General features: G+C 42.5%; 2 protein-coding genes across 2 annotated transcripts in view; one reads left to right on the forward strand and one right to left on the reverse strand.

Annotated features, from left to right (window-relative positions):
* LOC148905712 (cleavage and polyadenylation specificity factor subunit 3-like) overlaps positions 1-18,616 on the forward strand; it is a 33,344-nt gene extending 14,728 nt beyond the window's left edge. The window contains exons 21-27 of the mRNA XM_089039964.1: positions 13,009-13,117; positions 13,338-13,372; positions 13,917-14,075; positions 14,867-14,954; positions 15,261-15,306; positions 15,657-15,774; positions 16,053-18,616. Coding sequence (XP_088896090.1) covers positions 13,009-13,117; positions 13,338-13,372; positions 13,917-14,075; positions 14,867-14,954; positions 15,261-15,306; positions 15,657-15,774; positions 16,053-16,142 — 645 coding nt within the window. The 3' untranslated portion in view covers positions 16,143-18,616. The remainder of the gene's footprint in view (positions 1-13,008; positions 13,118-13,337; positions 13,373-13,916; positions 14,076-14,866; positions 14,955-15,260; positions 15,307-15,656; positions 15,775-16,052) is intronic.
* On the reverse strand, positions 17,523-18,464 carry LOC148905713 (contactin-associated protein-like 5). Its single transcript, XM_089040611.1, has 2 exons — positions 18,240-18,464; positions 17,523-17,663 (listed from the first exon to the last, which is right to left on the reverse strand). Exons 1-2 carry the CDS (start codon positions 18,462-18,464, stop codon positions 17,523-17,525), a joined length of 366 nt encoding a protein of 121 aa, XP_088896737.1.
* Positions 18,617-24,132: the final 5,516 nt, after the last annotated feature.

The following is a 24,132-nucleotide window of genomic DNA, read 5'->3' on the forward strand; positions in this document are numbered from 1 at the left end:
ACGATAGCATTCGGACATCACACGATAAGCAGTTCTTCCATGACGAACCCACGTGTGGGGCCATCGTGAAGATAATACAAGATGGGCTGACCCTTCTTAGCTATTACGCTTCGGATCTGGTAAGTTTCCAAAGACCAATTAGGATCCGTAGCTCTTTTGGATCCTCCTTCTAATTCACCCGGTCCGTAGAGATATCGGACTGTGACATTACCTAATTTTTTTTCATGGGGGAAGACCGCCCTCGAACTTCTGACGTAGGACTTGTGTTCCACGTGTTTCTTTTTTATGGCATCCCTGGGTTTCATTCCCGTAGCCCTGGCCGCCTCGTTGTTCAAAGCCGCGACGACCTGGGGGAGCCTCTGAGTCCATTCCCTGTTGCGTTTGGAGGGATCTTCCAGCTCTTTCCAATACTGGTACCCAAAGAGACGCTCTGCCAAGGTTTTATTAAATCTTTCAACAATGCTCTGACCCCTGTGGTACTCAGCTTCAGCTCTCCTAATCTTAGTGTCGTGGTCTTTCAGGGTCTTAGTGACCACGCCCATGAACTCCGTCCCCGCATCCACTTGCAGCAGCTTAGGCCATTTCAAAACGCGCTTATAAATCCTACCTAGGGCTTCTGCGACTTCTCCAGAATCCTTGCTGGTTATGGGTTCGGCGTCCTTGTATCTGCTTGCGATATCAACTACGGTCAAAGCGTATCTATAGGTCTTTTTTCGCACCTTGTCATGTGGTAAGAAAAGCAAATCCGCCTGATGAACTTCATTGGGGGTATTTACGGTAAAGCTGGGCCTGGGAATGTACTTGGGCACGGGAAGATAAACCTGCCAGAGGGTTTGTTTTTTCAACCAGTTCTTAGCCGTTTCATCTGATACCCTGGCCGCGGTCGCGAGTTTCTTGATAGCTGACGCTCCTTTCCAATAGCCTTCAGGCCCATAGTAAATCCTTTTGAGTTTGTCCTCTACGCGACCCATTATATGAATTCCAAAACAAGATTGATCTTGCGTCCGTTGAAATCCACCGTCTCTCCATCCACCTTAATGGTGATGTTTATGCTTTCTACCAAATTAGACAAGTCATAGCTCAAAGAAATGGGAGTGTATTCTACTGGGTCAAATGGATTACCTTTGGGCAGAAACTTGGACATAAGAGAAGACTTTTCTCCATTGTTGTAACTATGGACCAAGTCGCAATAGACTTCGTAAGAGGATGCGACTTTCCATTTCACAGGTATGGCTGTGTCGGTAATTGTCTTGCCCGAGGCACATAATAAAGATCCCAATGGGTCAGACTTTCCAAAAGTTACTGAATAGTTTGGCATATTATGCTTGAAGGTCATTTCGTGCGGCAATCCTGTGGTGAGCGTATAACCGTGTTTTGCTAATTCCTTAGCAAGGGTGATTGGTGTGTAATGTCCATCGGGCAGCAATACGCCTTGATAATTGCCGCCGCCTTTATGCTCAGTGATCAAGGCATTGACTAAATTATACCAAGAATTGTACAAAGAGCAACTAACCAGCCTAACCTTATGGGCTTTAATGGGGGGATTCAAATAAGTGGTAAAGTTATTTTTATCGCTTTCCAAAAAGACGATCATATATTACAGGAAACACAGTTCCCCTTCGTTAGAGCAGATACGCCAAAGCTACGCCTCCTGCCAGCCCTGCGACTCCTACGAAGACCAACTCATTGTCTTTTTGTTTCTTAGAAGGCTGGTAGTAATTCTTAAACTGAGGCCTTTTTAACCCCGTTAATGCCGCGGGGTGTGCTTGCGCATAGAGCTTAAAGGCGTAGTCCGTATTTTCGAAGTTCTTGTCTGCCTGCATCTTGTCTTGGTAGTTCTTGTCCAACCAATCCCTGTAAGCTTGTCTTTTTTCATTCCAAGCTGCAACGTCTCGCTGATATTTCTCCAGCGCTAAGTCGTGTCTCTTCCTCTCAGCGGCTAATTCTCCGCTGCGATCACCTCTAACTAATCTATCCAAATATTGACCGCCATAATTAGCTCCAGTGAATGCTAAAGCTGCAATGACTCCACCTACGACCACGCTAGCCATTATATATTAGAAAATCACAGGGATTTTCACGAGTTATGTCGTTGGCAGGTACTTTTCCTTCCGTAGGTAATCCTTTACCATGATAGCCCCGCCTACGGCAGCGGTCATTTTAGCAAAATTAGCGAAGCTCTTGCTTGGGTCTTCAGTAAAGTCTTCTTTGAGCACTTTCTTACCTACCCAACCAATACCCGCAACAATAGAAGTAATGATAGCTGCTTCTTCAACAGTTTTCAATAACGCGGTTGACATTATATTACAGAGCGAGAAGGTTATTACTCCATTTCAGGGATCTTACTTTTTCTAACAGCCGGTTCCACGGGTGCGTGCACGGGCGCGTGATATGTTGGTGGTTCTACTTTTGGCTTCGTAGCCCGCCATTGTAAGTAGAGGCTGCCTGCTGCTATGATGACTCCCAACGCGCCAATGACGTACCCAGGATTAATAAAGGATTCTTCTTCTTTCTCTTCCACCTTTTCTCCTTTTTTGGCTTTGTTCTTTTTATTCATCTCCGCGAGCTTCTTTCCGGCAGCGACTCTGCCTGGAGATTTAACCTTGGTAATCTTTTGCTCCTCTTGGGGCTGCTCTACCTTCGACTCTGGTTCCATTTATATCTAAGGACTTGAAGGACTTGATAAGTACTTGACTAAGTACTTAAGGACGACTTGGAAATAACCTGGGCGCGACCTGACCAAGTACTTAAGGACGACTTGACTAAGTACTTGAGGCGACTTGATCAGGTACCTCAGCAAGTGCTGCCTGGAAGACCTTTTCGACTTCTCTGCCCTTCTTGAAGTCCTTCCAAGACATCGTAAGTTCTTTCAAGTCGACGTGCTGAGCTACGTGAAGTGCCGCAGAGGCAACTGCCATTAACTTACCGCACTTCAAAGACAACCACCCGCAGGTTATCTTAAGTTCTTGGGCGATGACATAGTCCTTGCTAATGTCCTTCCGCAGTTGCTCCACGTCGTCTATGGGCAGCGCAAGTCCGAGAAGCTTGGTGGCCAGCTTAATGGCTGAGTCTGCTACGGCGTCGGTGGTCTTACTTGCGAGGGCGGCCTCGTACCTCTTATGGAACTTCTTAACCTCCTCTTCTGACAACTTATTAACCTGCTCATGGGTAAGTTCCTTGCCTATCATTTCTTTACACTTCCCCGAAGACACAAGGATGTTAAGTTGTTCCTTAAGGTTACTTTCGTCTAACTGCGCGGAGACTTCATCTAAGAGCTGCTCAATGTCCATATATGTTAATGGAATACGGAAACCTCAAAGAGAAGATCATTTTGGAATGTTGGTGCGTTTTTAAATGCCGCATGTATTCGTGTAACTGTTCCTTGCTTATCTCACCGCCGTAGTCAGAGAGAATGGTTTCCAGATCACTACGGCTCGGAGTATAAAATACGACCAGGGAGCCTATGTTTTCCCTAAAGGGTTTAGAGACACTGGTAAGCTGCTGGGAAAGCAACCAAACGCTAATATTGTCATGCCTGCCGCTAAAGGCGAGCTTCACCAACTCCGAAGTGCGTCTTTTTACGTCGTCCCCGCAGGCAATGTCGTCCAATATGAGTAAAGTCTGCGTATTCTTGGGGAATTGTTTGTGCCAAAACTTCAAATGGCTGGATAACTCGTTAGGGTCTAAGATATCTACGAAGAAGTCGTCGTCTTTCACTCCTATGCCCGTCCAGGTGCGGTTATTCACGTAGGTGGGGCAAAGCAGCACTATGTAGTCAAAGCGGTATCTAAAGGGTCCTAATAGCTGCTCTACCACGAACTGGGTCTTTCCGCAGCCGGTGGGTCCTACTATCAGAGCGTTACAAGGCATGTGATCTGGGTTCATTTATATTTTAGAAAATCACAGGGATTTTCACTAGATATATAGATGGAGCCAGTGGAAGCAGTGCAAAGAATTGTCGCCGACGCAAAAGATAAAAGAGACACCATAGAAATGCAAAGGGAGGAGATCGATCGGCTGAAAGAGCGCGTGCAGGAATTGTATGATGAAATGTGCGGTCTGAAGCGCGCGGAAAGGTTTGGTGCGCTTTTGACGATGGCCGGTTGGGCGAAGGAAAGCGTGCAGGACTTCATTCGGTATCCCATATGAGGCTTAAATAACACTTAGTTATAATGAAGTGCGAGCAATGTGAAAGGGAGTTCAGCAGCAAGCAAAGATTGCAATATCACGTCGAAAGACGGGTATGCAGTAAGGAAGTAAACAACGTTACCGTTTGCGAAGACTGCGGCAAGCAGTTCAGCAGCGCGCAGGCGTTGGAGTACCACCGTAATAAAAGGGTTTCTTTAAAGAATGTATGCGTGCGCTGCGACGAGGACGTTACCGACGTCTGGCACCGACATAGATGCCTTGGTAATTACGATCTGCTGGGCGTAGCATGTGAGGAGCACGGTGACGTTGCCGCCCGATGTTGTCCGGTTGACACCACGAAAGAGTTAACGCAAAGGAAGAAAGAAATAGACGAAACGTTTGCGGAGTTTGACCTCGTAGAAGGTGTAAGGTGGGAAGATAGGGAATATTGGGAGGCAACTTGTGAGCGCTGCGGCTGTCAAAGGAGCGGTCAACATATTTGGCAGTGTTTGTATGAGGGTCAAGGTGGCTTTAAAGAGTACTTAGATCGCTTTGATGCTTGGCATGCCAGTAACGAGGCGGCAAGGAAAGCCCGTAGAAGTTAGAAAGGGGACCTAAGATAGTAAGATAGGTTTGTGCAAAGAGTCTCAAATCCTGATCTTATTTTTATTGTTGTTTGTTAAGTATCATCAACAAAACAACAATAAAAATAAGGACCCCTTTTAAAGGAGGTTGCGCACTAAGAACAAATAAGGCATAGACCTCTTTTCGTGTCCCAAAAGACGTCGATTCATATTCCTAGGTAGTAAAGTATGACTTGTGCAAAGAGTCTCGAAATACGACTTTATTTTTCTTGTTGTTTGTTAAGTATCATCAACAAAACAACAATAAAAATAAGGACCCCTTTTAAAGGTATATGCTAGCCTACGCAGCCGCCTTCTAATCACCCTTTCAATATATGGACTGTATTACTTGTGAACCTGCTGCTGACTGCATAATCCCCCATAAGGAGAAAAAATACTCCTGCCTTTATTGTGGCAGGGTATTCTTAGAAGACGCCTTTGACGACCATTGGTGCTTTGCCGACCCTAAGGCACACCGCACCCTAGCGGATGCACTTAATCACAAAGAGGATTAACCTCCTTATTCCGTTCGATGTCAAACTTCCAACGGCCGTCGACCTTACCATAACTGCGTAAATGGGTGTATTCCTCACCTTGGAGGACATACCGCACGCAATCCGGCGCCCAAAGGGAATATTCCTGGCCTACGTCGTCCTTTAAGACCAATCGTAGGCGGTCTAATTCCTCAAAGTGGACGTAATTTTTTATTTCGTATGCTTTACCATGATCCAGGTCGCGCCAGTGGATTAAGTTAAGTCGCATTATATCTATGAAATATTCTTAAATGCGTCGTTAAAGTTTCAGGTGTCTTAAAACGCTTTATACACCACTTACAAGGAATTCTAATGCCCGCGGAGTATTCGTCTATAGCCCTGCAGAGGACGTCATAGTCGTTGGAGACCATTGTCTCAAAGCCATTAAGGTCATACTGGGAAATCAACCGACTTTGGTCTGCGGAGAGGACGCCGTTTCCTTTCGGGGTCTTTAATTCTATGACGAATCCCCGGTATTTTTTATGGGCGTTTAAGATGAGGAGGTCAGGCTGACCACGTTTGTAGCCTTTCTTCCAGCACACGATGCGCTTTTTTGCAGAATCCTGTAGTTCTCCTAGGCCGGGCGCTAGGAGAATTCTGTGGTGAAATCTGCGTATGTAATCGACTACTTTAAAATGCAGGTCGGATTCGTTTTCGATCTTAAAGACCAACTTATTTGGGGTGTCAAAGCGTTTGTTAATAGCATATTCCCCGGTTTTCCTAAGGGCCGGCAGTACATCTCCTAGGACCCATTTACGAAACTTCTTTGCTTCTTCTAACTGAGACCCAAATATTAACTCATAGAGACCTTCTTCATTTAAATACCTGGAATGTGGCTGTTCATTAAGGGTGTCGACCTGACCGACGCCCCTTATGTTTTCCCTTAAGAACCGGTTTTCTGGGGAAACATGTCTTCCGATTGCATCCCTGGTGTTACTGTAACCCAAACTCAAAGCAACCTCGCGGGCTTTAAAGTATAATTTGTCGCCTTGCACTATGCATTGCAGTTTCGTGTCGTTGTTTTCAAATACGCGAAGCATTGTATATTTAAGAAATATTTTAACATTAATACGCAACGCTTTTAAGTTGGTTCATTTCTACGCTCAGTTGCGCGTCAGACACGACGAAGACGTAGCAGTTTATCTTATCACCGTCGCCCGCAGCGGCATTCTTTGTGCGTTTGATCTCCAATGTTATGCCATCCTGCGTATTTACTAGACGTAAACCCTGACCATGTAGGTCTTCATCGTTAATGGTGCGCATGTCAATCCATAACGCATATTTGTCCTTAAAGAATTCCTCAGGGCTAATTTGGTCGCCAAACTTGCGCATGGCCTCTCTGTACACGTCTGCGGGCTTTATCCCCTGGGAGTAAACCTTGTTTGGAACGCCGTTGATATTCACGCCGACGTTAGTAATGTTGGGGTTGTGAAAGGCTTCGGAGTCGCGCTTACCGGCCTCGTAGGGTTTGGCAAACACCAACATTAACCCCGTGAGACTTCTTCGGGGGAGGTTAATGCTTTGGTTGATAACCTCATCCGTCTTATCCAAGAAGCTAAACGTCTTATACATTACTACGTGGTCGTAAAGGAATGCCTTGCCGGCGCTGTATTCCATGCCAGCGCTACGGGCCAGCTCTTCGCTGTACACGGTCTCATACTGTAGCTCTAAGTTGGTAATAGAGTATGGGGTTGTTGTGGTAAGTGCAGTGCTTAGCCCACCAATGATGTTATTAGCATCTGCTAAAGTTACTTCAAACTGTAACTCGGATAACTGTCTTGGGTAATACACACCGTGATTCGTGATTACTTCAAAGTCTAATGGTATGACATACTTGCTACCATAGGCGGTCTTTATTCGCTTTGCGTCTGCCACTGCGGTTTCTCCGCTGCCGTCAGTAGGTTGCGTTTTCGTAGGTGTGCGGACCTTACGTAGAATGACACTACCAATTCCCTGCTCTATCCTTTGCGCGCGGTCAAATGCTGTTAACCATAGATCCTTATAGGTGGTATACAGATCGTACCTATTCAAATCTAATAGCGATTCCCCGGCGAACTTTACGCGCATCTTAGAAACAATGTTGCGACCCACGTTGTTAACGATAATCCTTTCGTCTGTGGGGCTTGACTGCACCGCTAGGTCGAACCTTAACGCCAAGGTGCCAGGAACTAAGACTAGGTTATCCGTTAGGCGGGGCACGCCTACGTACAGGGTTTCCCCTGGCTTAGCGCTAGAAGGTGTGAATGTGACCCGGTGAAAGGTGCGTTCTGCTTTCAGCCCGCCAACCTGCTTAGGTAATACGTTGGGATTTAACTTTGAGCTTATCATATATAATGGAAGTAGAAGGAACAGACCCCGACTTCGATCCCACCACTGAGGAAGGTCAGGCTGACATTAACGACGGTGATGAAGAACCGCTGCTTCCCACCCAACAAGTCGACGATTCCCTAAGGGATAGGATTGCAAAGGTCCTAAGACATCCCAAAGCACGCAAGTACACGTTTCCGCGTGAGCACATAGAGCTTCAAAACATGGGCGAGCCGGAAGCAGCCGCGCGGGAAACCGTAGAGTGGGCAAAGCAGGAGCTAGAGCTGCGCTACGACAACTTTGATGCTGACGACGTAAAGCTCACGGAAAAGGGAAACAAAGTCCTCATAAGCGTCCAAGACTTAAGATTTCCCGACAAAGACCGCTGGACAAAACCGCAAAACCTCTTTGATGAGGAGGGCAACGTTAGGGGTGACGTCTTGAGATTAAGAGGCTTTCAGCGTGCTACTAGAAGCCTGTTAGAAAGGCTGCACAACTTAACCGAAAGGACCAACGCGGAAAAACGTGCCGCGGATCTGCAAAGGGAGTTAAGAGAAAAAGATGTAGAATATGCAAAGCAAGGTCAGCTACTTGCCGATGCTGAAAAGAAGTCCGCCCATCAAGATGAAAGAATAAAAGAAATAGGAAATCAGGTGGATCAGGCCCTGCGCGAATTAGACAAAGCACGGGAGGACTTAGGAGAAGCCCAAAGCTCTGGCGCCTCAGTGGAAGCACTGCGGGAAACGTTGGAAGTAAGGGAGGAGGAATACATGAAGCAAAACCAGCGGCTTGCCGACGCGCATAGGAGGGAGGTCGAATTTAAAAATCAAGAAATAGCTGAGTTGGTAGACCAAAGAACCCAAATTCGACGTGAAAGAAATCAAACTCAAAGGGCTCTTAACCTCGCCCTGCAAGAGTTGGATCTAATTAAAGACGATACCGATAACCTGCAAACCACCATAGCCGGCTCTTTAGTGGAACGGCGACGGTTAATGGCTGAAATCAATACTAAGGAGGAGCAAATCCGGCAAAGAGATCAGGCTATTGAAGACCTGGAGGGGCAAATAGAGCGGCAGCAAGAAGTAATCGAGGACCAAACTCGTACCGAAGAGGAAAGGGAGGCTGCCCAAAGGGAAACAGAAGATCTAGAGGTGCGCCTTGCGGAATTACGGGCTCAAAAGGAAAACCTGGAAAAAGAGCTGGGGCTTACCACCAAGGAAAAAATAAAAAGAGCTCTGGTGAAGTATGGTATTCCGCTGGCATTTGCGGTTGCTATTAGTACCGTAGTAGGAGTCATCCTGTCCACGCTTAAGGCTACGGGCGCGGGCGTAAGCAAGTTAGGTAAGGGACTAACGGACTTGGGAAAAAAGATGGCAGCCGGTCTTCCTGGGCTGCTGGGTTCGGTTGTTTCCTTGGCACTTAGGGCCGGCGGAGAACTGCTAAAGTTTGTGGGGAATAACATTTGGATCTTGGTCGTCGCTATTGGAGTGGTACTCCTGAAGAAGATGAAGGCTTAATCTTGTCTTTATATATTACTGGGGGCTTATCGTCGTCGGGCATCCGAGGCATCCTCGACTGGGGATAAGTAAAGATAGTATTCGCGCCGCCTTGATAATGCGGAACTAGCGGCAGCACACTCATGGTGCTAATGGGCTTATGATTCCAAGTGGCATCCGTCGGGGAATCTCTTGACGGGGCGGCATTTATCCGAAGGTAGGCAACGTCGTTGGGAAGAACTTGTAACTTCGCATATTGGCAATTGGCTATCATGTGAAAAGTTACCGGCGTTAAGTCTTCTGTGCTTAACGGTGGGGGCTCCGACGAGAAATGAGCTGGGTTCCTATTATTATCTTTTTTTCTGTAGGGTAGTAATGGGTGGTTATCCTCATCGACAATCCTAAACCCGACATTACACGAATACCCCGTCGAAATGCTAATGGTACACATGATCAATCCCAGGCCCCCAACCTTTACCCACAGCCCGGTGTCAAGCCAATGCTGTTCTAAGTAGTCCTTCTCCTCCAAAAAATGTAGAAACCAATCTTCCTTCGCGTGTGGGTTCATATATTTCAGGGAATAAATTCCCTTCTATAGACTCATTACCGTAAGAGTGCTAATGGTCTTGTGATTGTAGATAGTATCCCTTTGATTTTCTATGCTGTTTATGCAAACACTCCCGGTGTCATCTACTCTTATCTGCAGCTTTACCTTCCCGTGGCAATCGGCAACCATGTGGAAAGTCCAAGCTGATAAATTTTCGGCGCTGGCTGGGTTGGGCTCTACGGAGAAATGCGTAGGCTCCCTGTTGTTTGTCTTATTTCTCATAGGCTGCAGTACGCCATTCTCATCCAGGAACCTAAAGCCGACGTTGGCGTGACTACTCGTGCCAATGCAAATACTGCATATTATCAATTTCTTTCCTGAGTAGTTCAAGTCTACAGACATGCCCGTGACATCAACCCAAGATGCCTGGTTGTATTTTTTCTCGCCTGTGTAAGTCGTATAGACACAATCTACTCCAGCTACGTAGGGGTTGTTCATCGCCATATATAATAGCTCAGACCAATGCTTGCAGCTGCTAAGCCGGCCTTTAGTAAATTATGGTCATATTCCTCAGGTATCGCAGGCAGGACCTTCTTTGATGGTTTCTTAACTACGGGTAGCTTCGTTTCGTGTGACTTTTTTGGCTTCTCTACGAAGTGAGGAATGTTCCTAAGAGTGTCAGAGTTCACGTCATTCACCCCAAACTTCATATCCTTAGTAGCTCGCTGCAGTTTATTGTTGTATCCTACTACAGAGCCAGTATTTATAGATAAATTACTAGGCATTAACCAACAACCCGGGGCTACTGCATAGTCCAGTCGGGCCTTAGAATTTTGTATGGCTAGTTGGTAACGCTGTACGCCCTTGCTAATGTCGCCCTCCAAGATTGAACTTTCGAATAGAATCAAAGCTTCGGCTCGCGTTTCTTCTGCGGCGCCGGTATTCCCCACTATGCTGGATCGGGTGTTTACTTGGGCTCCAAGGATAGAATACACGTAAGCTTCTATGCTGCGGTTCAAACGGGCAAGGCCGGCTTTGGTTAACCCTTTACCTTCTGGGGGTATGAAATTAAGATATTGCTTTGTTTGCACGTCGTTGGTAATCTTGATAATCAGTGGATTAGCCCCGGCATACTTACCACCCTCGTCTTTGAACAAAGGTCCATCGCGAACTTGCTTGGTATCTTTAACTGGACCCTCCAACCACCACCACTCATTCTTCAAACGATAGTGGGTTTCTGGGTGGGAAGCCATGGTCCATTGTAAATTCAACGCGTGGACTTCCTTATCACTTAGCTCGTGCCCACCAATCCCCCAATAAGCCCAAATATGCCCCAGCCCATTGTTAGCGCCCGTAGTGCATCGGAAATCCTTCCCTACAACACCAAATTCCTTACAAAGCCTGTTATAGGCCGGCACGCTGTATTTGTTATCTCTTGGATAAAACGCGGCATCTCCCGGCAGCGCAACCACCCCCATCTCATGCAGTATTCTTCTAACCGTGAAGTGGAAGTGAAACATGAATATTGAATTCTTCATCAAGTTTGCACTTACCCCACAACCGCTGGTGGCGCACCAAACTGCAAAGTTCAACTGCTGCGGCCAATAACGCATGTTAGGACCGCTTAACCATTCATGAGATTCCTTGGCGGTGGTATGATTAATGGGCACGTTTTTGAAGATATCTCGCACCTTTAACGGAAAGGAATGGTTGTTAGAGATCCGCATGTTCAATGTCAAATCCAAGCTTGGATGTTCATCAAATGAAACCGCGGGTATCGGATAAGTACCGGTACCAAGCAATAATTCCTTTGACCAACCTTGCACGGGCTTATGTTCGATATAACCAGAATTCTTCAGTTGATTGTCTATCTGATCGACCAGCGTAGGTTTCAAATCCTCATTGCTGTACATCCTAGAGCCGTTATAGTAAATCCCATCGGGTCTTCTTTCGAACTTACTAGCATCCGCGTGCGGAAACATCTTCCTAAATGCTCTCCAATTCCAGTAATCTCGATTATTGTGATGTGGCTGCTCCTCAATATCATTCCCAAAAGCGTCGTACATTAGTATATATAATGGATGTTATACCATCAGCACCTCAGTTGTACCCAGATGTTCCCTATACTACACCTAACGAATTAAACGCTGAAAACTTTCGTCTGAATAAAGCAAACTTAATTCTGGCTTACTTGGAAGGGCAAACAAAACACTATGAAAAAGTTAGAAAAAAATACGTCAGAGCCCGGAGTACGCTACATAAGATTGCGATAACTTCAGGATCCATATCCGTTGTGTTAACGGGCTCTGGCGTTGCTACTTCGCTTACCGGACCGGGAATAATCGTTGGAGTTCCTTTGGCCGGCGTTGGGGCAGCTTGTGGTATTATTTCGGCTGTTGCTACGGGCATTATGAAACAGTTGTCAAGCAAAATATCCAAGCATGACACGACAATAGCTCTGTCAAGGGCTAAAGTAAATACAATTACCGATCTTGTCTCAAAGGCTTTGCGTGACAGAAAGATAGACGACGTCGAATTCTCGCTTATTCTGGCCGAAGAAGACAAATACGAGAAATTAAAGACGGACATAAGGAATAAAAAAACAGTCGTAAAAGATCTTTCCGAGGAATCTCGCAAAAAGATCTATCAGGAGGCAAAAGAAGAGCTTCAAAGAAAGCTTGCTCAGTAAATATCGTGACGGGATTCTATTTACATATCGAACGTCAGTCTAGAAATTACGCGTAATCTTATGCCATAAGATTTATGCTAATTCCACTATCTTCTCGGAATCCATTCTAATAGGGGGTGGCTGGGGTCTATTTTGTAAAATATTTCGTAAATTACGTCGGGGTAATAAGGAATATCCTTATTCAACCGACAAAACATCCACTCGGCTCTGCTCATATCAGAAACCTCGGGAATAGACTTACCAGTAATTTCAGACAAAAGATAGGGAATAGCTTTGTAATTGCGACCGTGACGTTTTCTAGAATTTTGATTGGCGGATTTTTTCCTCGCGCAATGTGATAGGTGTGACAGTGCCGTGACATTGGCGTGACCGTGTCCGCGCCGTGTTCGGAGCCGTGTTTCTGACATTTGATTGGATGAAGAGTGAATTCTCGAGCAATGTGATTGGTCTGGCATATCCCTTGCCGCGTCATGACCGTGTTCGTGCCGTGAGCTTTTCACAGTCATACGAAAACTGCTCTATACAGCACAGCAAGCAAGTTTTTTAAAATTTCTTTTATAAGGGAGCTGAGTGCGTGCTGTGTGCTTTGACAATGCAATCTGTGAGTTATTCGTGCCCTGAGGTTGTTCAGCATATCGGTAAAAATGTGAACTTCTGAGGGTTTTTTTTTGCTTCACTATAACAGGTAATGGGTCAGATGGCGAGAGAGAAGCCCGAACACAATAAACAGATGTCAGGAATCCTCATAAAGAGAGGTTTCAACTATCACCTGATCGCTCCTGATGACTTACAAAGTAAAAGATATTAATTTAATTTGAATTGTTTTAAATTTCCCCTAAGAACTTCCTTGGTGAAGTTCTAATATCTTCTGCTACTTCTAGCCTCTTTGACCATGAAATAACCTAAATTTCTTGGAACGCCCATTGGTTTACTTTGAAGCGGTATTGGCTCATTTATAAGTTATACGATAGGCCAATTTAGATGTTGATTTTTTTGTTTGTTGTTGCTTTGCAGATTACACAGAACTCGCAACTAGTGTATTAACCCAGGTTCGTATGTGGTTTCTTAATAGAAGTATAAATTAGTGCAAAAACCCTCTTTGGGACTTTGACAACTGGTCACTAAATAGAGGTTGGTCGGTTAATAGAGGTATAAATTAGTGCAAAAACCCTCTTTGGGACTTTGACAACTGGTCACTAAATAGAGGTTGGTCGCTTCATAGAGGTATAAATTAGTGCAAAAACCCTCTTTGGGACTTTGACAACTGTTCACTAAATAGAGGTTGGTCGCTTAATGGAGGTATAAATTAGTGCAAAAACCCTCTTTGGGACTTTGACAACTGGTCACTAAATAGAGGTTGGTCGCTTAATAGAGGTATAAATTAGTGCAAAAACCCTCTTTGGGACTTTGACAACTGGTCACTAAATAGAGGTTGGTCGCTTAATAGAGGTATAAATTAGTGCAAAAACCCTCTTTGGGACTTTGACAACTGGTCACTAAATAGAGGTTGGTCGCTTAATAGAGGTATAAATTAGTGCAAAAACCCTCTTTGAGACTAAACAATTGACTGATAATTCTTTTTTTCTTTGACAGAAACAATCCGTGGCGTTTCATGGTTCTTTCCCAGTTCTAAAGCATTGCCTTGAGAACCTGGCAGGTCGTTTAGATGACCTTACCTTGCAAGGCAAACAAGGAGTCCGTGTTTTTGGTGCCATCACTGTTATACAGGAAAAAAGCAGTGTCGTTATCGAGGTAAATAACTAGTCAATATGTTTTGTCAGGAAAGGGTTTAAGCCAGCCATGTTGTAAGAATGTAATAGTTTTTGCATAACAAAATATTGCTTCATTACTGAAGGGGTAAATTCTCAGCGTATCTCTGGGGTCTCGGGATTCATTCCTGGACTCGACATCACATAAGAGTAGAGTTTGTAAGGTCTCTAGATTGATTTTTCTTCGGATTCACCAATTTCCCGCCGCTAAACCTAACAAGCTAATTCGAATTTGATCTGTGAGTTAGCCATGCCCTGACTTAGATCAGCCCAGAGGTTGTTTCAGGGTTTGATCTGTGAGTTAGCCATGCCCTGACTTAGATCAGCCCAGAGATTGATTCAGGGTTCAATCTGTGAGTTAGCCATGCCCTGACGTAGATTAGACCAGAGGTTGTTTCAGGGTTCGATATGTGAGATAGCCATGCCCTGACTTAGATCAGCCCAGAGGTTGTTTCAGGGTTAGATCTGTGAGTTAGCCGTGCCCTGACTTAGATCAGCCCAGAGGTTGTTTCAGGGTTTGATCTGTGAGTTAGCCATGCCCTGACTTAGATCAGCCCAGAGATTGATTCAGGGTTCGATCTGTGAGTTAGTCATGCCCTGACTTAAATCAGCCCAGAGGTTGTTCCAGGGTTAGATCTGTGAGTTAGCCATGTCCTGACTTAGATCAGCCCACAGGTTGTTTCAGGGTTCTATCTGTGAATTAGTCATTCCCTGACTTTGATCAGCCCAGAGGTCGTTTCCGGGTTTGATAAAATGTTTGTTTTTATTAAACAGTGGATGGCCAACTCTGTTAATGATATGTATGCTGATGCTGTCTTGGCTGTCATTCTTCAAGTCGAGTCAAACCCTATGGCTGCACAAGGTAAGAATATAGACCCCTTGCACTGAGTCCCTAAAGGAATTGTTGTGGGGGACAAAACAATGGATTTTTTTTTTGCATAAGAAAAGACGGCCTTGTTTTGTCCCCCAGAACAATTCCTTTAGGAATTCAATCCAAGGGGTCTATAGAGTTGTACCTCTAATAATGGGTGTACGATGAATGGAATTTTGTTTACAGTAAATATGGAAATTGTATGTTATTATTGTGTCTTTATCAGATTGACCAAGTGTCTCTGTCGTTTTTACATTTTGTTTCATGCTGAATATTTTATTTATTTTTTTCTCCTAGCCGCTTCACAGTTAAAAAAGATTGATGTAAACACATTTCACGAAAAGTAAGATGTTATCCTTGCATGTACAGTCAATAGTAAATAACACTACAGAAAATATATATGTATCTGTAAGATTGCATCTTTTCCACCTTCCTTGCTTCCTTCCTTGCTTCCTTCCTTGCTTAGTTGCTTCCTTCCTTGCTTCGTTGCTTCCTTCCCTCCCTCCCTCCCTTCCTCCCTCCCTCCCTCCCTCCCTCCGTCCTTACTTCCTTCCTTCCTTCTTATATAATCTGTAAGATTGCATCTTTTCCACGCTTCCTTCCTTCCTTGCTTCCCTCCCTCCCTCCCTCCCTCCCTTCCATCCTTCTTTCTTATATACCTTTTCTAGTATTCATGCTATGTTTTTGCTCCAGACTCATCACTATTCTACAAGGTACATATGGAGTAGAGTACGTTAAACTATCTGCTCTCGGTGATGAAATCATAGTGACATTTGATGACCATAAAGCAGTAATCAACCTTGACACATTGGTAAGTAGTGTTTTCTATTTTTACATACTGTTATATATCCATCCATCCATCCATCCATCCCTCCCTCCCTCCCTCCCTCCCTCCCTCTCTCCATCCATCCATCCTTTTATCTGTTCATCTAATTATTTAACCATCCCATCTGTCTCATCCATCCATACATCTCATCAGTTCAATTCCATCCTTCCCTCCATCCATTTTCCCGTCTATCTACTTATCTAACCATCCATCCGTCTCATTATGTAAATGTGAAATTGACATTTAGTCGTTCTGTTTTGTAGGATGTAGATTGTAGCGATGAAAGTTTAAACCATCATGTAACACATGTAGTAAAACGTCTCCATTCTGCGTTCACGCCGTGTTACAGCTAGAAAAAGACGTTCTAGACCTACTGGTGGTTAGCTCGGTAGGAAACTAGCGTTCATTTGTATAAAAGGGATCTATTGTTGATCATAAGTAGAGCGTAATGTTTATGCTCTCTACTAGACAAGGGAGTCAGTGTACAGTTTTTTTCTATGCAACTGTAGAAAAGAAAACAAACAAACAAAGGAAGGAAGGAAGGAAGCAAGAAAGAGAAAGAAAGAACGTGAGAAAGAAAGTAAACCAAGGTGAAAATCTAAAGGCGAAATTGTGCATCATGTCTTTAGTTTGACAGTTTTGATGGTCATATACGTCTCAAACGAAAATGCTGTATGATATTTTATGGTCAGGTCGGAGGGACTAATAGGTGTCATCGCAGCTAGCTGTCTCCGCCACTTGTTACCTAGTATCTATAAATACTTAAAACTAGCTTATGTTAAAAATCATCCCTTATGATCATAATGCATCAGTTTCATGCAATGTAGTTGTTGTCGAGTGAAAAAGATCCATACAGTTCCACTCTAACTAAAACGCTCTTGAATAGTCCCTTTCACAGTTCCCTGCGCCATCTTGAAAGGAAGCCTCACCTTTGTATTGAAACGAGACAAACATTGAGCTAGCAATAATAGAGACGTGAATAATTGCCCAAGGTGTTAGAAAAAGGTTTTCTGTCATTGCAAACTCACCGTTCGTCTCGATTCAATGCAAAGGCACAGCTACCTTTCAAGATGGCGCAGGGAACTGTGAAAGGGACTGTTCTTTGAAAACGGACTGAAATGTACGCATGTATATTGGACATTCCGAGGTTGAAGATAAACTGGGTGGAGTTGACATTGCAGTGCATTGTGGGTATGTTGAGGGAACTTACTTCCAAGATGGCGTCCATTGCATACCTACAATGCACCGTAACGCAAACAACCCAATTTTCTCTCAACCTCGGAATGGTTAATACGTTATTCACTTCTAGGGTCATTAAGTCCCAGATTGTCATAGTTTATCACTGCCATTGATATAGTAGGGTTTGCAAAATCTACGACGGCGTCGTTAACTGGAAGTATGAATAATTTCCCTTGAGGGTTGCGCGCCTTCAAAGTCTGTCTTCCCTGTGGATGAGTTGACTTTACTGACAATGTTTTGAATGAAATCTCCAATGAACAATTACACCCCAAAGAGAAATTATTTACACTTCCGGACACACGTATCCGCAAAATTTTGTATCCGCAATTTTTTTTTGCGGATACGAAAATATTCGCGTCCACACACAGCGTATTCGAATCGTTTTCACTGTCCACACGTATCCGGAAATTTCTTGATCCGCCCTAATGCACGCTAGTGCCTAGTCCCTTTGACGGACACGTGTGGACGGAGCCTTAAGGTCTTTATTACAGTTTTCAAGGTTTACCATACAGTTCTACTCTCATTGCAATATAATTATTCCATTCCAAGACGATAAATCGTACGAACTGTGTTCTAAGATGTTCCGACAGCTGATGTTGGACTACAGTGTCCATGTCACTATTACCAGAGAATTCCTGTAATCAGTAAAAACCAACAAAGTGTCAGAAAAATCGCTAGCTGATGTCGCCATTTTTCGCAGCCGGTTCTCCAGTTTTCCGAAAAAAAATCAACGTGTAAATTCAGTTTGTTTAATGACGTTCGCGAACAAATGAAATTGCAATCAGAAATTGATTACCCCAACATATTCTTGTTCAAAGAAATTAATTGAAAAAATCAATGAATTGCAGAAAAAAATCATGGCCATCGAATATGACTTCCTTTAACATTTCTGATTTAAAAGCATCTAAATAAGAGTTGGTGATGAGGTTTTGTGAAACATGTTAGTTTAGTGTTATGTGCATAGAATAGATCCCTTCAGCACTTTTTAATGCAGCTCAATCTGGGGGACAACAATAGGCTCCAATTGTCAGTAGATTGGAATCCTTTTGTTCTGTCCTCCAGATCCAGCTCCTTTGACGTCACATGCATGGGGTCAATATCGAATGTAGTGGTGGTAGTGTGTGTAAGTGAAAAGTGTCCCCAGTTAGCGCAAAAGCGTTGGAAGCACTGGACACAAAAAATAGATTTATCTATTTTATTTTTACACAAACCTTGACGATTCCTCCCTCTTTGTATTTCCTCCACACGTTAGTACCTAATTCCTCTTTGTACCCAAGTTGATATTTTTTTACAAATTGATCGTATCTATACGGCCTTCCTTGGGTCGCAACCATGGTAATTGTCACAACACGAAACAGATCAACTTGCAAATACTCGTCACCCTTGAGGTCTCCAGCACACCAAGCAGCGACATCTATGACTGTACTATACGGCATTATGGGAAAGGCATTGAGACGAGCACGATATGGTTCGTGCCCCGAGTTTTTATAAGTCGACGATGCAGTCACTTGTGAGTCGAGGATGGTTCTATCTTCCATGCCCAATGCTTTATGTAACAAGAAAATGACATTAAAACTGGGCAAGTGTAGTGTTTTTTTTTTTTTTTTTTTTTGTTTGTTTTGCAGCCTTTACTAGTGTCGGAACACCGAACCAACCTCTGGGCTGATTAAGTCAGTGCATGGCTAACTTGCAGATCGAACCCTGAAACAACCACTGGGCTGATCAAAGTAAGGGCACGGATAACTCGCAGATCGAACCCTGAAACAACCTCTGGGCTGATCTAAGACAGGGTACGGGTAGCCCGCAGATCAAATTAAACTGAATTTAGCGTGCTGCGATGCAATACGAGGGGAGAAAATCCCAACAAGTAAACACGGAGGAGACCCCTCCAATCAAGGGAGAGACTTAAACTGTACTACTCGCACGTGATTCCGAGTACAGGGATCAAACCTGAGACCCCAGAGGTGAGAAATGAATGATTGGAATAGATCTGGATCGTAGTACGTCGCACATACAGTCAATTCAAAAAACTTTGTCGTCGACCAACTCAAGCCTACGCGACTGGACCGATAGGAACTCTGGGTAGCAGTCATTGAAGCCGAGTTAACTCCATAATTTTTTCTGACTAGTCATGCCTGCTTTAAAGCACAAACCTTCGTAGGCGAGCGGGAAGTGTTGAAGGAAACGTTTTTTTAATGCCTTCATATTTTCGAAATTGTGAACTGAATCATAACTACTTTGTTTTTCTTTCCCTAAGCCCAAAGACATGCATTTAATGGATTGTTTCTCGCCATTATTATCTTATTACTAGCGGGAACAATTAATTCAGAACGAATATTTAACCGCTTCAGTTATTTCTACCCATATTCCATTTGGTCCAGTCGCGTAGGCTTGAGTCGTTCGACAACAACGTTTTTGAATTGACTGTATTACCTCTAACTTCGCAGTATCTGCCCATCCACACGAAAGCACATGTACAAACTGGTCCTTCATGGTGATAACACGGGAAACCATTACAGGGATTATCTTCACACTGTCGGCAAAAACAGACACAAACCGCAAAAAGATGTTAAACACGTCGGATCCTCACATTTGAAAAAAATCAAAGTGCAACAATGCTCCAAAAAAGCTTAAGGCGCTGAAATAGGAGTCACAAAAACGTCCAATTTGTCGAGAAACATCGTTGCGGTGTAAGTTCGAAAACAATGTTGCTCGTTTTACATCCTACCTAACTTGTCACGCAACAAAATCTAGTCTTGCAAGTTTAATTAAATCCATTCGATTTTAACCCGTATTATTCGATACCTAAGTTCATTCGATTTTGACCCGTTTTATTCGATACCTAAGTTCATTCGATTTTGACCCGTTTTATTCGATAATTGGATCCATTCGATTTTGACCCGTTTTATTCGATACCTAAGTTCATTCCATTTTGACCCGTTTTATTCGATACCTAAGTTCATTCGATTTTGACCCGTTTTATTCGATAATTGGATCCATTCGATTTTGACCCGTTTTATTCGATACCTAAGTTCATTCCATTTTGACCCGTTTTATTCGATACCTAAGTTCATTCGATTTTGACCCGTTTTATTCGATAATTGGATCCATTCGATTTTGACCCGTTTTATTCGATACCTAAGTTCATTCGATTTTCACCCGTTTTATTCGATACCTAAGTTCATTCGATTTTGACCCGTTTTATTCGATAATTGGATCCATTCGATTTTGACCCGTTTTATTCGATACCTAAGTTCATTCCATTTTGACCCGTTTTATTCGATACCTAAGTTCATTCGATTTTAACCCGTGTTATTCGATACCTAAGTTCATTCGATTTTGACCCGTTTTATTCGATAATTGGAACCATTCGATTTTGACCCGTTTTATTCGATACCTAAGTTCATTCCATTTTGACCCGTTTTATTCGATACCTAAGTTCATTCGATTTTGACCCGTTTTATTCGATAATTGGAACCATTCGATTTTGACCCGTTTTATTCGATACCTAAGTTCATTCGATTTTGACCCGTTTTATTCGATAATTGGATCCATTCGATTTTAACCCGTTTTATTCGATACCTAAGTTCATTCGATTTTGACCCGTTTTATTCGATACCTAAGTTCATTCGATTTTGACCCGTTTTATTCGATAATTGGATCCATTCGATTTTGACCCGATTTATTCGATACCTAAGTTCATTCCATTTTGACCCGTTTTATTCGATACCTAAGTTCATTCGATTTTAACCCGTGTTATTCGATACCTAAGTTCATTCGATTTTGACCCGTTTTATTCGATAATTGGAACCATTCGATTTTGACCCGTTTTATTCGATACCTAAGTTCATTCGATTTTGACCCGTTTTATTCGATACCTAAGTTCATTCCATTTTGACCCGTTTTATTCGATACCTAAGTTCATTCGATTTTGACCTGTTTTATTCGATACCTAAGTTCATTCGATTTTAACCCGTTTTATTAGATATCGAAGTTCATTCCATTTTGACCCGTTTTATTCGATACCTAAGTTCATTCCATTTTGACCCGTTTTATTCGATACCTAAGTTCATTCGATTTTCACCCGTTTTATTCGATACCTAAGTTCATTCGATTTTAACCCGTGTTACTCGATTTTGACCCGTTTTATTCGATAATTGGGTCCATTCGATTTTGACCCGTTTTATTCGATACCTAAGTTCATTCGATTTTGACCCGTTTTATTCGATACCTAAGTTCATTCGATTTTGACCCGTTTTATTCGATAATTGGATTCATTCGATTTTGACCCGTTTTATTCGATAATTGGATTCATTCGATTTTGACCCGTTTTATTCGATACCTAAGTTCATTCGATTTTAACCCGTTTTATTCGATAATTGGATCCATTCGATTTTGACCCGTTTTATTCGATACCTAAGTTCATTCCATTTTGACCCGTTTTATTCGATACCTAAGTTCATTCGATTTTGACCCGTTTTATTCGATACCTAAGTTCATTCGATTTTGACCCGTTTTATTCGATAATTGGAACCATTCGATTTTGACCCGTTTTATTCGATACCTAAGTTCATTCCATTTTGACCCGTTTTATTCGATACCTAAGTTCATTCGATTTTGACCCGTTTTATTCGATACCTAAGTTCATTCCATTTTGACCCGTTTTATTCGATACCTAAGTTCATTCGATTTTGACCCGTTTTATTCGATACCTAAGTTCATTCGATTTTAACCCGTTTTATTCGGTTCATTCGATTTTGACCCGTTTTCGATAATTTCCATTCGATTTTGACCCGTTTTATTCGATACTCATTCGATTTTGACCATTTTGACCCTTTTATTCGTAATTCATTTGGGATTCGATTTTGACCCGTTTATTCGAATTGGATCCATTCGATTTTCGATTCTAAGTTCATTCCATTTTGACCCGTTTTATTCGATACCTAAGTTCATTCGATTTTGACCCGTTTTATTCGATACCTAAGTTCATTCGATTTTGACCCGTTTATTCTTATTCGATAAAGTTGATCCATTCGATTTTGACCCGTTTTATTCGATACCTAAGTTCATTCCATTTTGACCCGTTTTATTCGATACCTAAGTTCATTCGATTTTCACCCGTTTTATTCGATACCTAAGTTCATTCGATTACTAAGATCGATACCCGTGTTACTCGATTTTGACCCGTTTTATTCGATAATTACGTCCATTCGATTTTGACCCGTTTTATTCGATACCTAAGTTCATTCGATTTTGACCCGTTTTATTCGATACCTAAGTTCATTCCATTTTGACCCGTTTTATTCGATACCTAAGTTCATTCGATTTTAACCCGTGTTATTCGATACCGAAGTTCAATCGATTTTGACCCGTTTTATTCGATAATTGGAACCATTCGATTTTGACCCCTTTTATTCGATACCTAAGTTCATTCGATTTTGACCCGTTTTATTCGATACCTAAGTTCATTCGATTTTGACCCGTTTTATTCGATACCTAAGTTCATTCGATTTAACCCGTTTTATTCGATAATTGGATCCATTCGATTTGACCCGTTTTATTCGATACCTAAGTTCATTCCATTTTGACCCGTTTTATTCGATACCTAAGTTCATTCGATTTGACCTGGTTATTCGATACCTAGTTCATTCGATTTTGACCCGTTTTTATTCGATAATTGGAACCATTCGATTTTGACCCGTTTTATTCGATACCTAAGTTCATTCCATTTTGACCCGTTTTATTCGATACCTAAGTTCATTCCATTTTGACCCGTTTTATTCGATAATTTAGCATTCGATTTTGACCCGTTTTATTCGATACCTAAGTTCATTCCATTTTGACCCGTTTGTATTCGATACCTAAGTTCATTCCATTGTGACCCGTTTTATTCGATACCTAAGTTCATTCGATTTTGACGACCGTTTTTATTCGATAACATCAGTTCATTCGATTTTAAACCCGTTTATTCGATACCTAAGTTCATTCGATTTTGACCCGTTTATTATATTCGATACCTAAGTTCATTCGATTTTGACCCGTTTTATTAATTTCGATAATTGGATCCATTCGATTTTGACCCGATTTTCGATACCTAAGTTCATTCTAAACATTTTGAACGCCGTTTTTAATTCGATACCCTAATTTCATTCGATTTTAACCCGTGTATTCGATACCTAAGTTCATTCGATTGTTGGTGGGGGGAGGCCTGTTTTTTATTCGATACCTAGTTTTCATTCATTTTACCCGTTTTATTAGATATCGAAGTCATTCCATTTTGAACCCGTTTTTATGCGATACCTAAGTTAATTCCATTTTGACCCGTTTTTTATTCGATACCTAAGTTCATTCGATTTTCAACGGTTATTCGATACCTAAGTTCTTCGATTTTAACCCGTGTTATCATTTTGACCCGTTTTATTCGATAATTGGGTCAATTCTATTTGACCCGTTTTTATTCGATTACCAAGTTCATTCGAAAATTTTGACCCGTTTTTATTCGATCCTAAGTTCATTCATTTTGACGCGCGTTTTATTCGAAATTGTATTCATTCGATTTGACCGTTTTATTCGATAATTTGGATCATCGATTTTGACGCCGTTTATTCGAACTAAGTCATTCGATTTGTGACCCGTTGGGGGGGGGTGGGGTGGATTCATACCTAAGTTCATTCGAGTTTGACCCTTTTATTCGATACCTAAGTTCATTCGATTTGACCCGTTTTTATTCGATTATAATTGGATTCTTTCGATTTGACCGTTTATCTATAATTGGATTCATTCGTTTGACGGCCGTTTTATTCGATACCTAAGTTTTCAGTCGAGTTTTAAACTCCGTTTTCTTGATAATTGTAATCCATTCGATTTTTTTACCCCGGTTTATTCGAATACCTAAGTTCCTTCCATTTTGACCCGTTTTAATTCGATACCCCTAAACAGGTTTCATTCGATTTTGACCGTGTTAATTCGATACCTAAGTCATTCGCTTTTAACCCGTTTTATTAGGATATCGAAGTTCATTCCATTTTGGGGCCCCGTCTTTATTCGATACTAAGTTCATTCGATTTGACCCGTTTTATTCGATACCTAAGTTCATTCGCTTTT

The sequence above is a fragment of the Actinia tenebrosa genome, unplaced genomic scaffold (genome assembly GCF_029948245.1).
Source record: "Actinia tenebrosa isolate PJP-AT-01 unplaced genomic scaffold, QUT_ActTen_1.0 PGA_scaffold7__59_contigs__length_16204524, whole genome shotgun sequence".
In the NCBI taxonomy this organism is placed as follows: Eukaryota; Metazoa; Cnidaria; class Anthozoa; order Actiniaria; family Actiniidae; genus Actinia; species Actinia tenebrosa.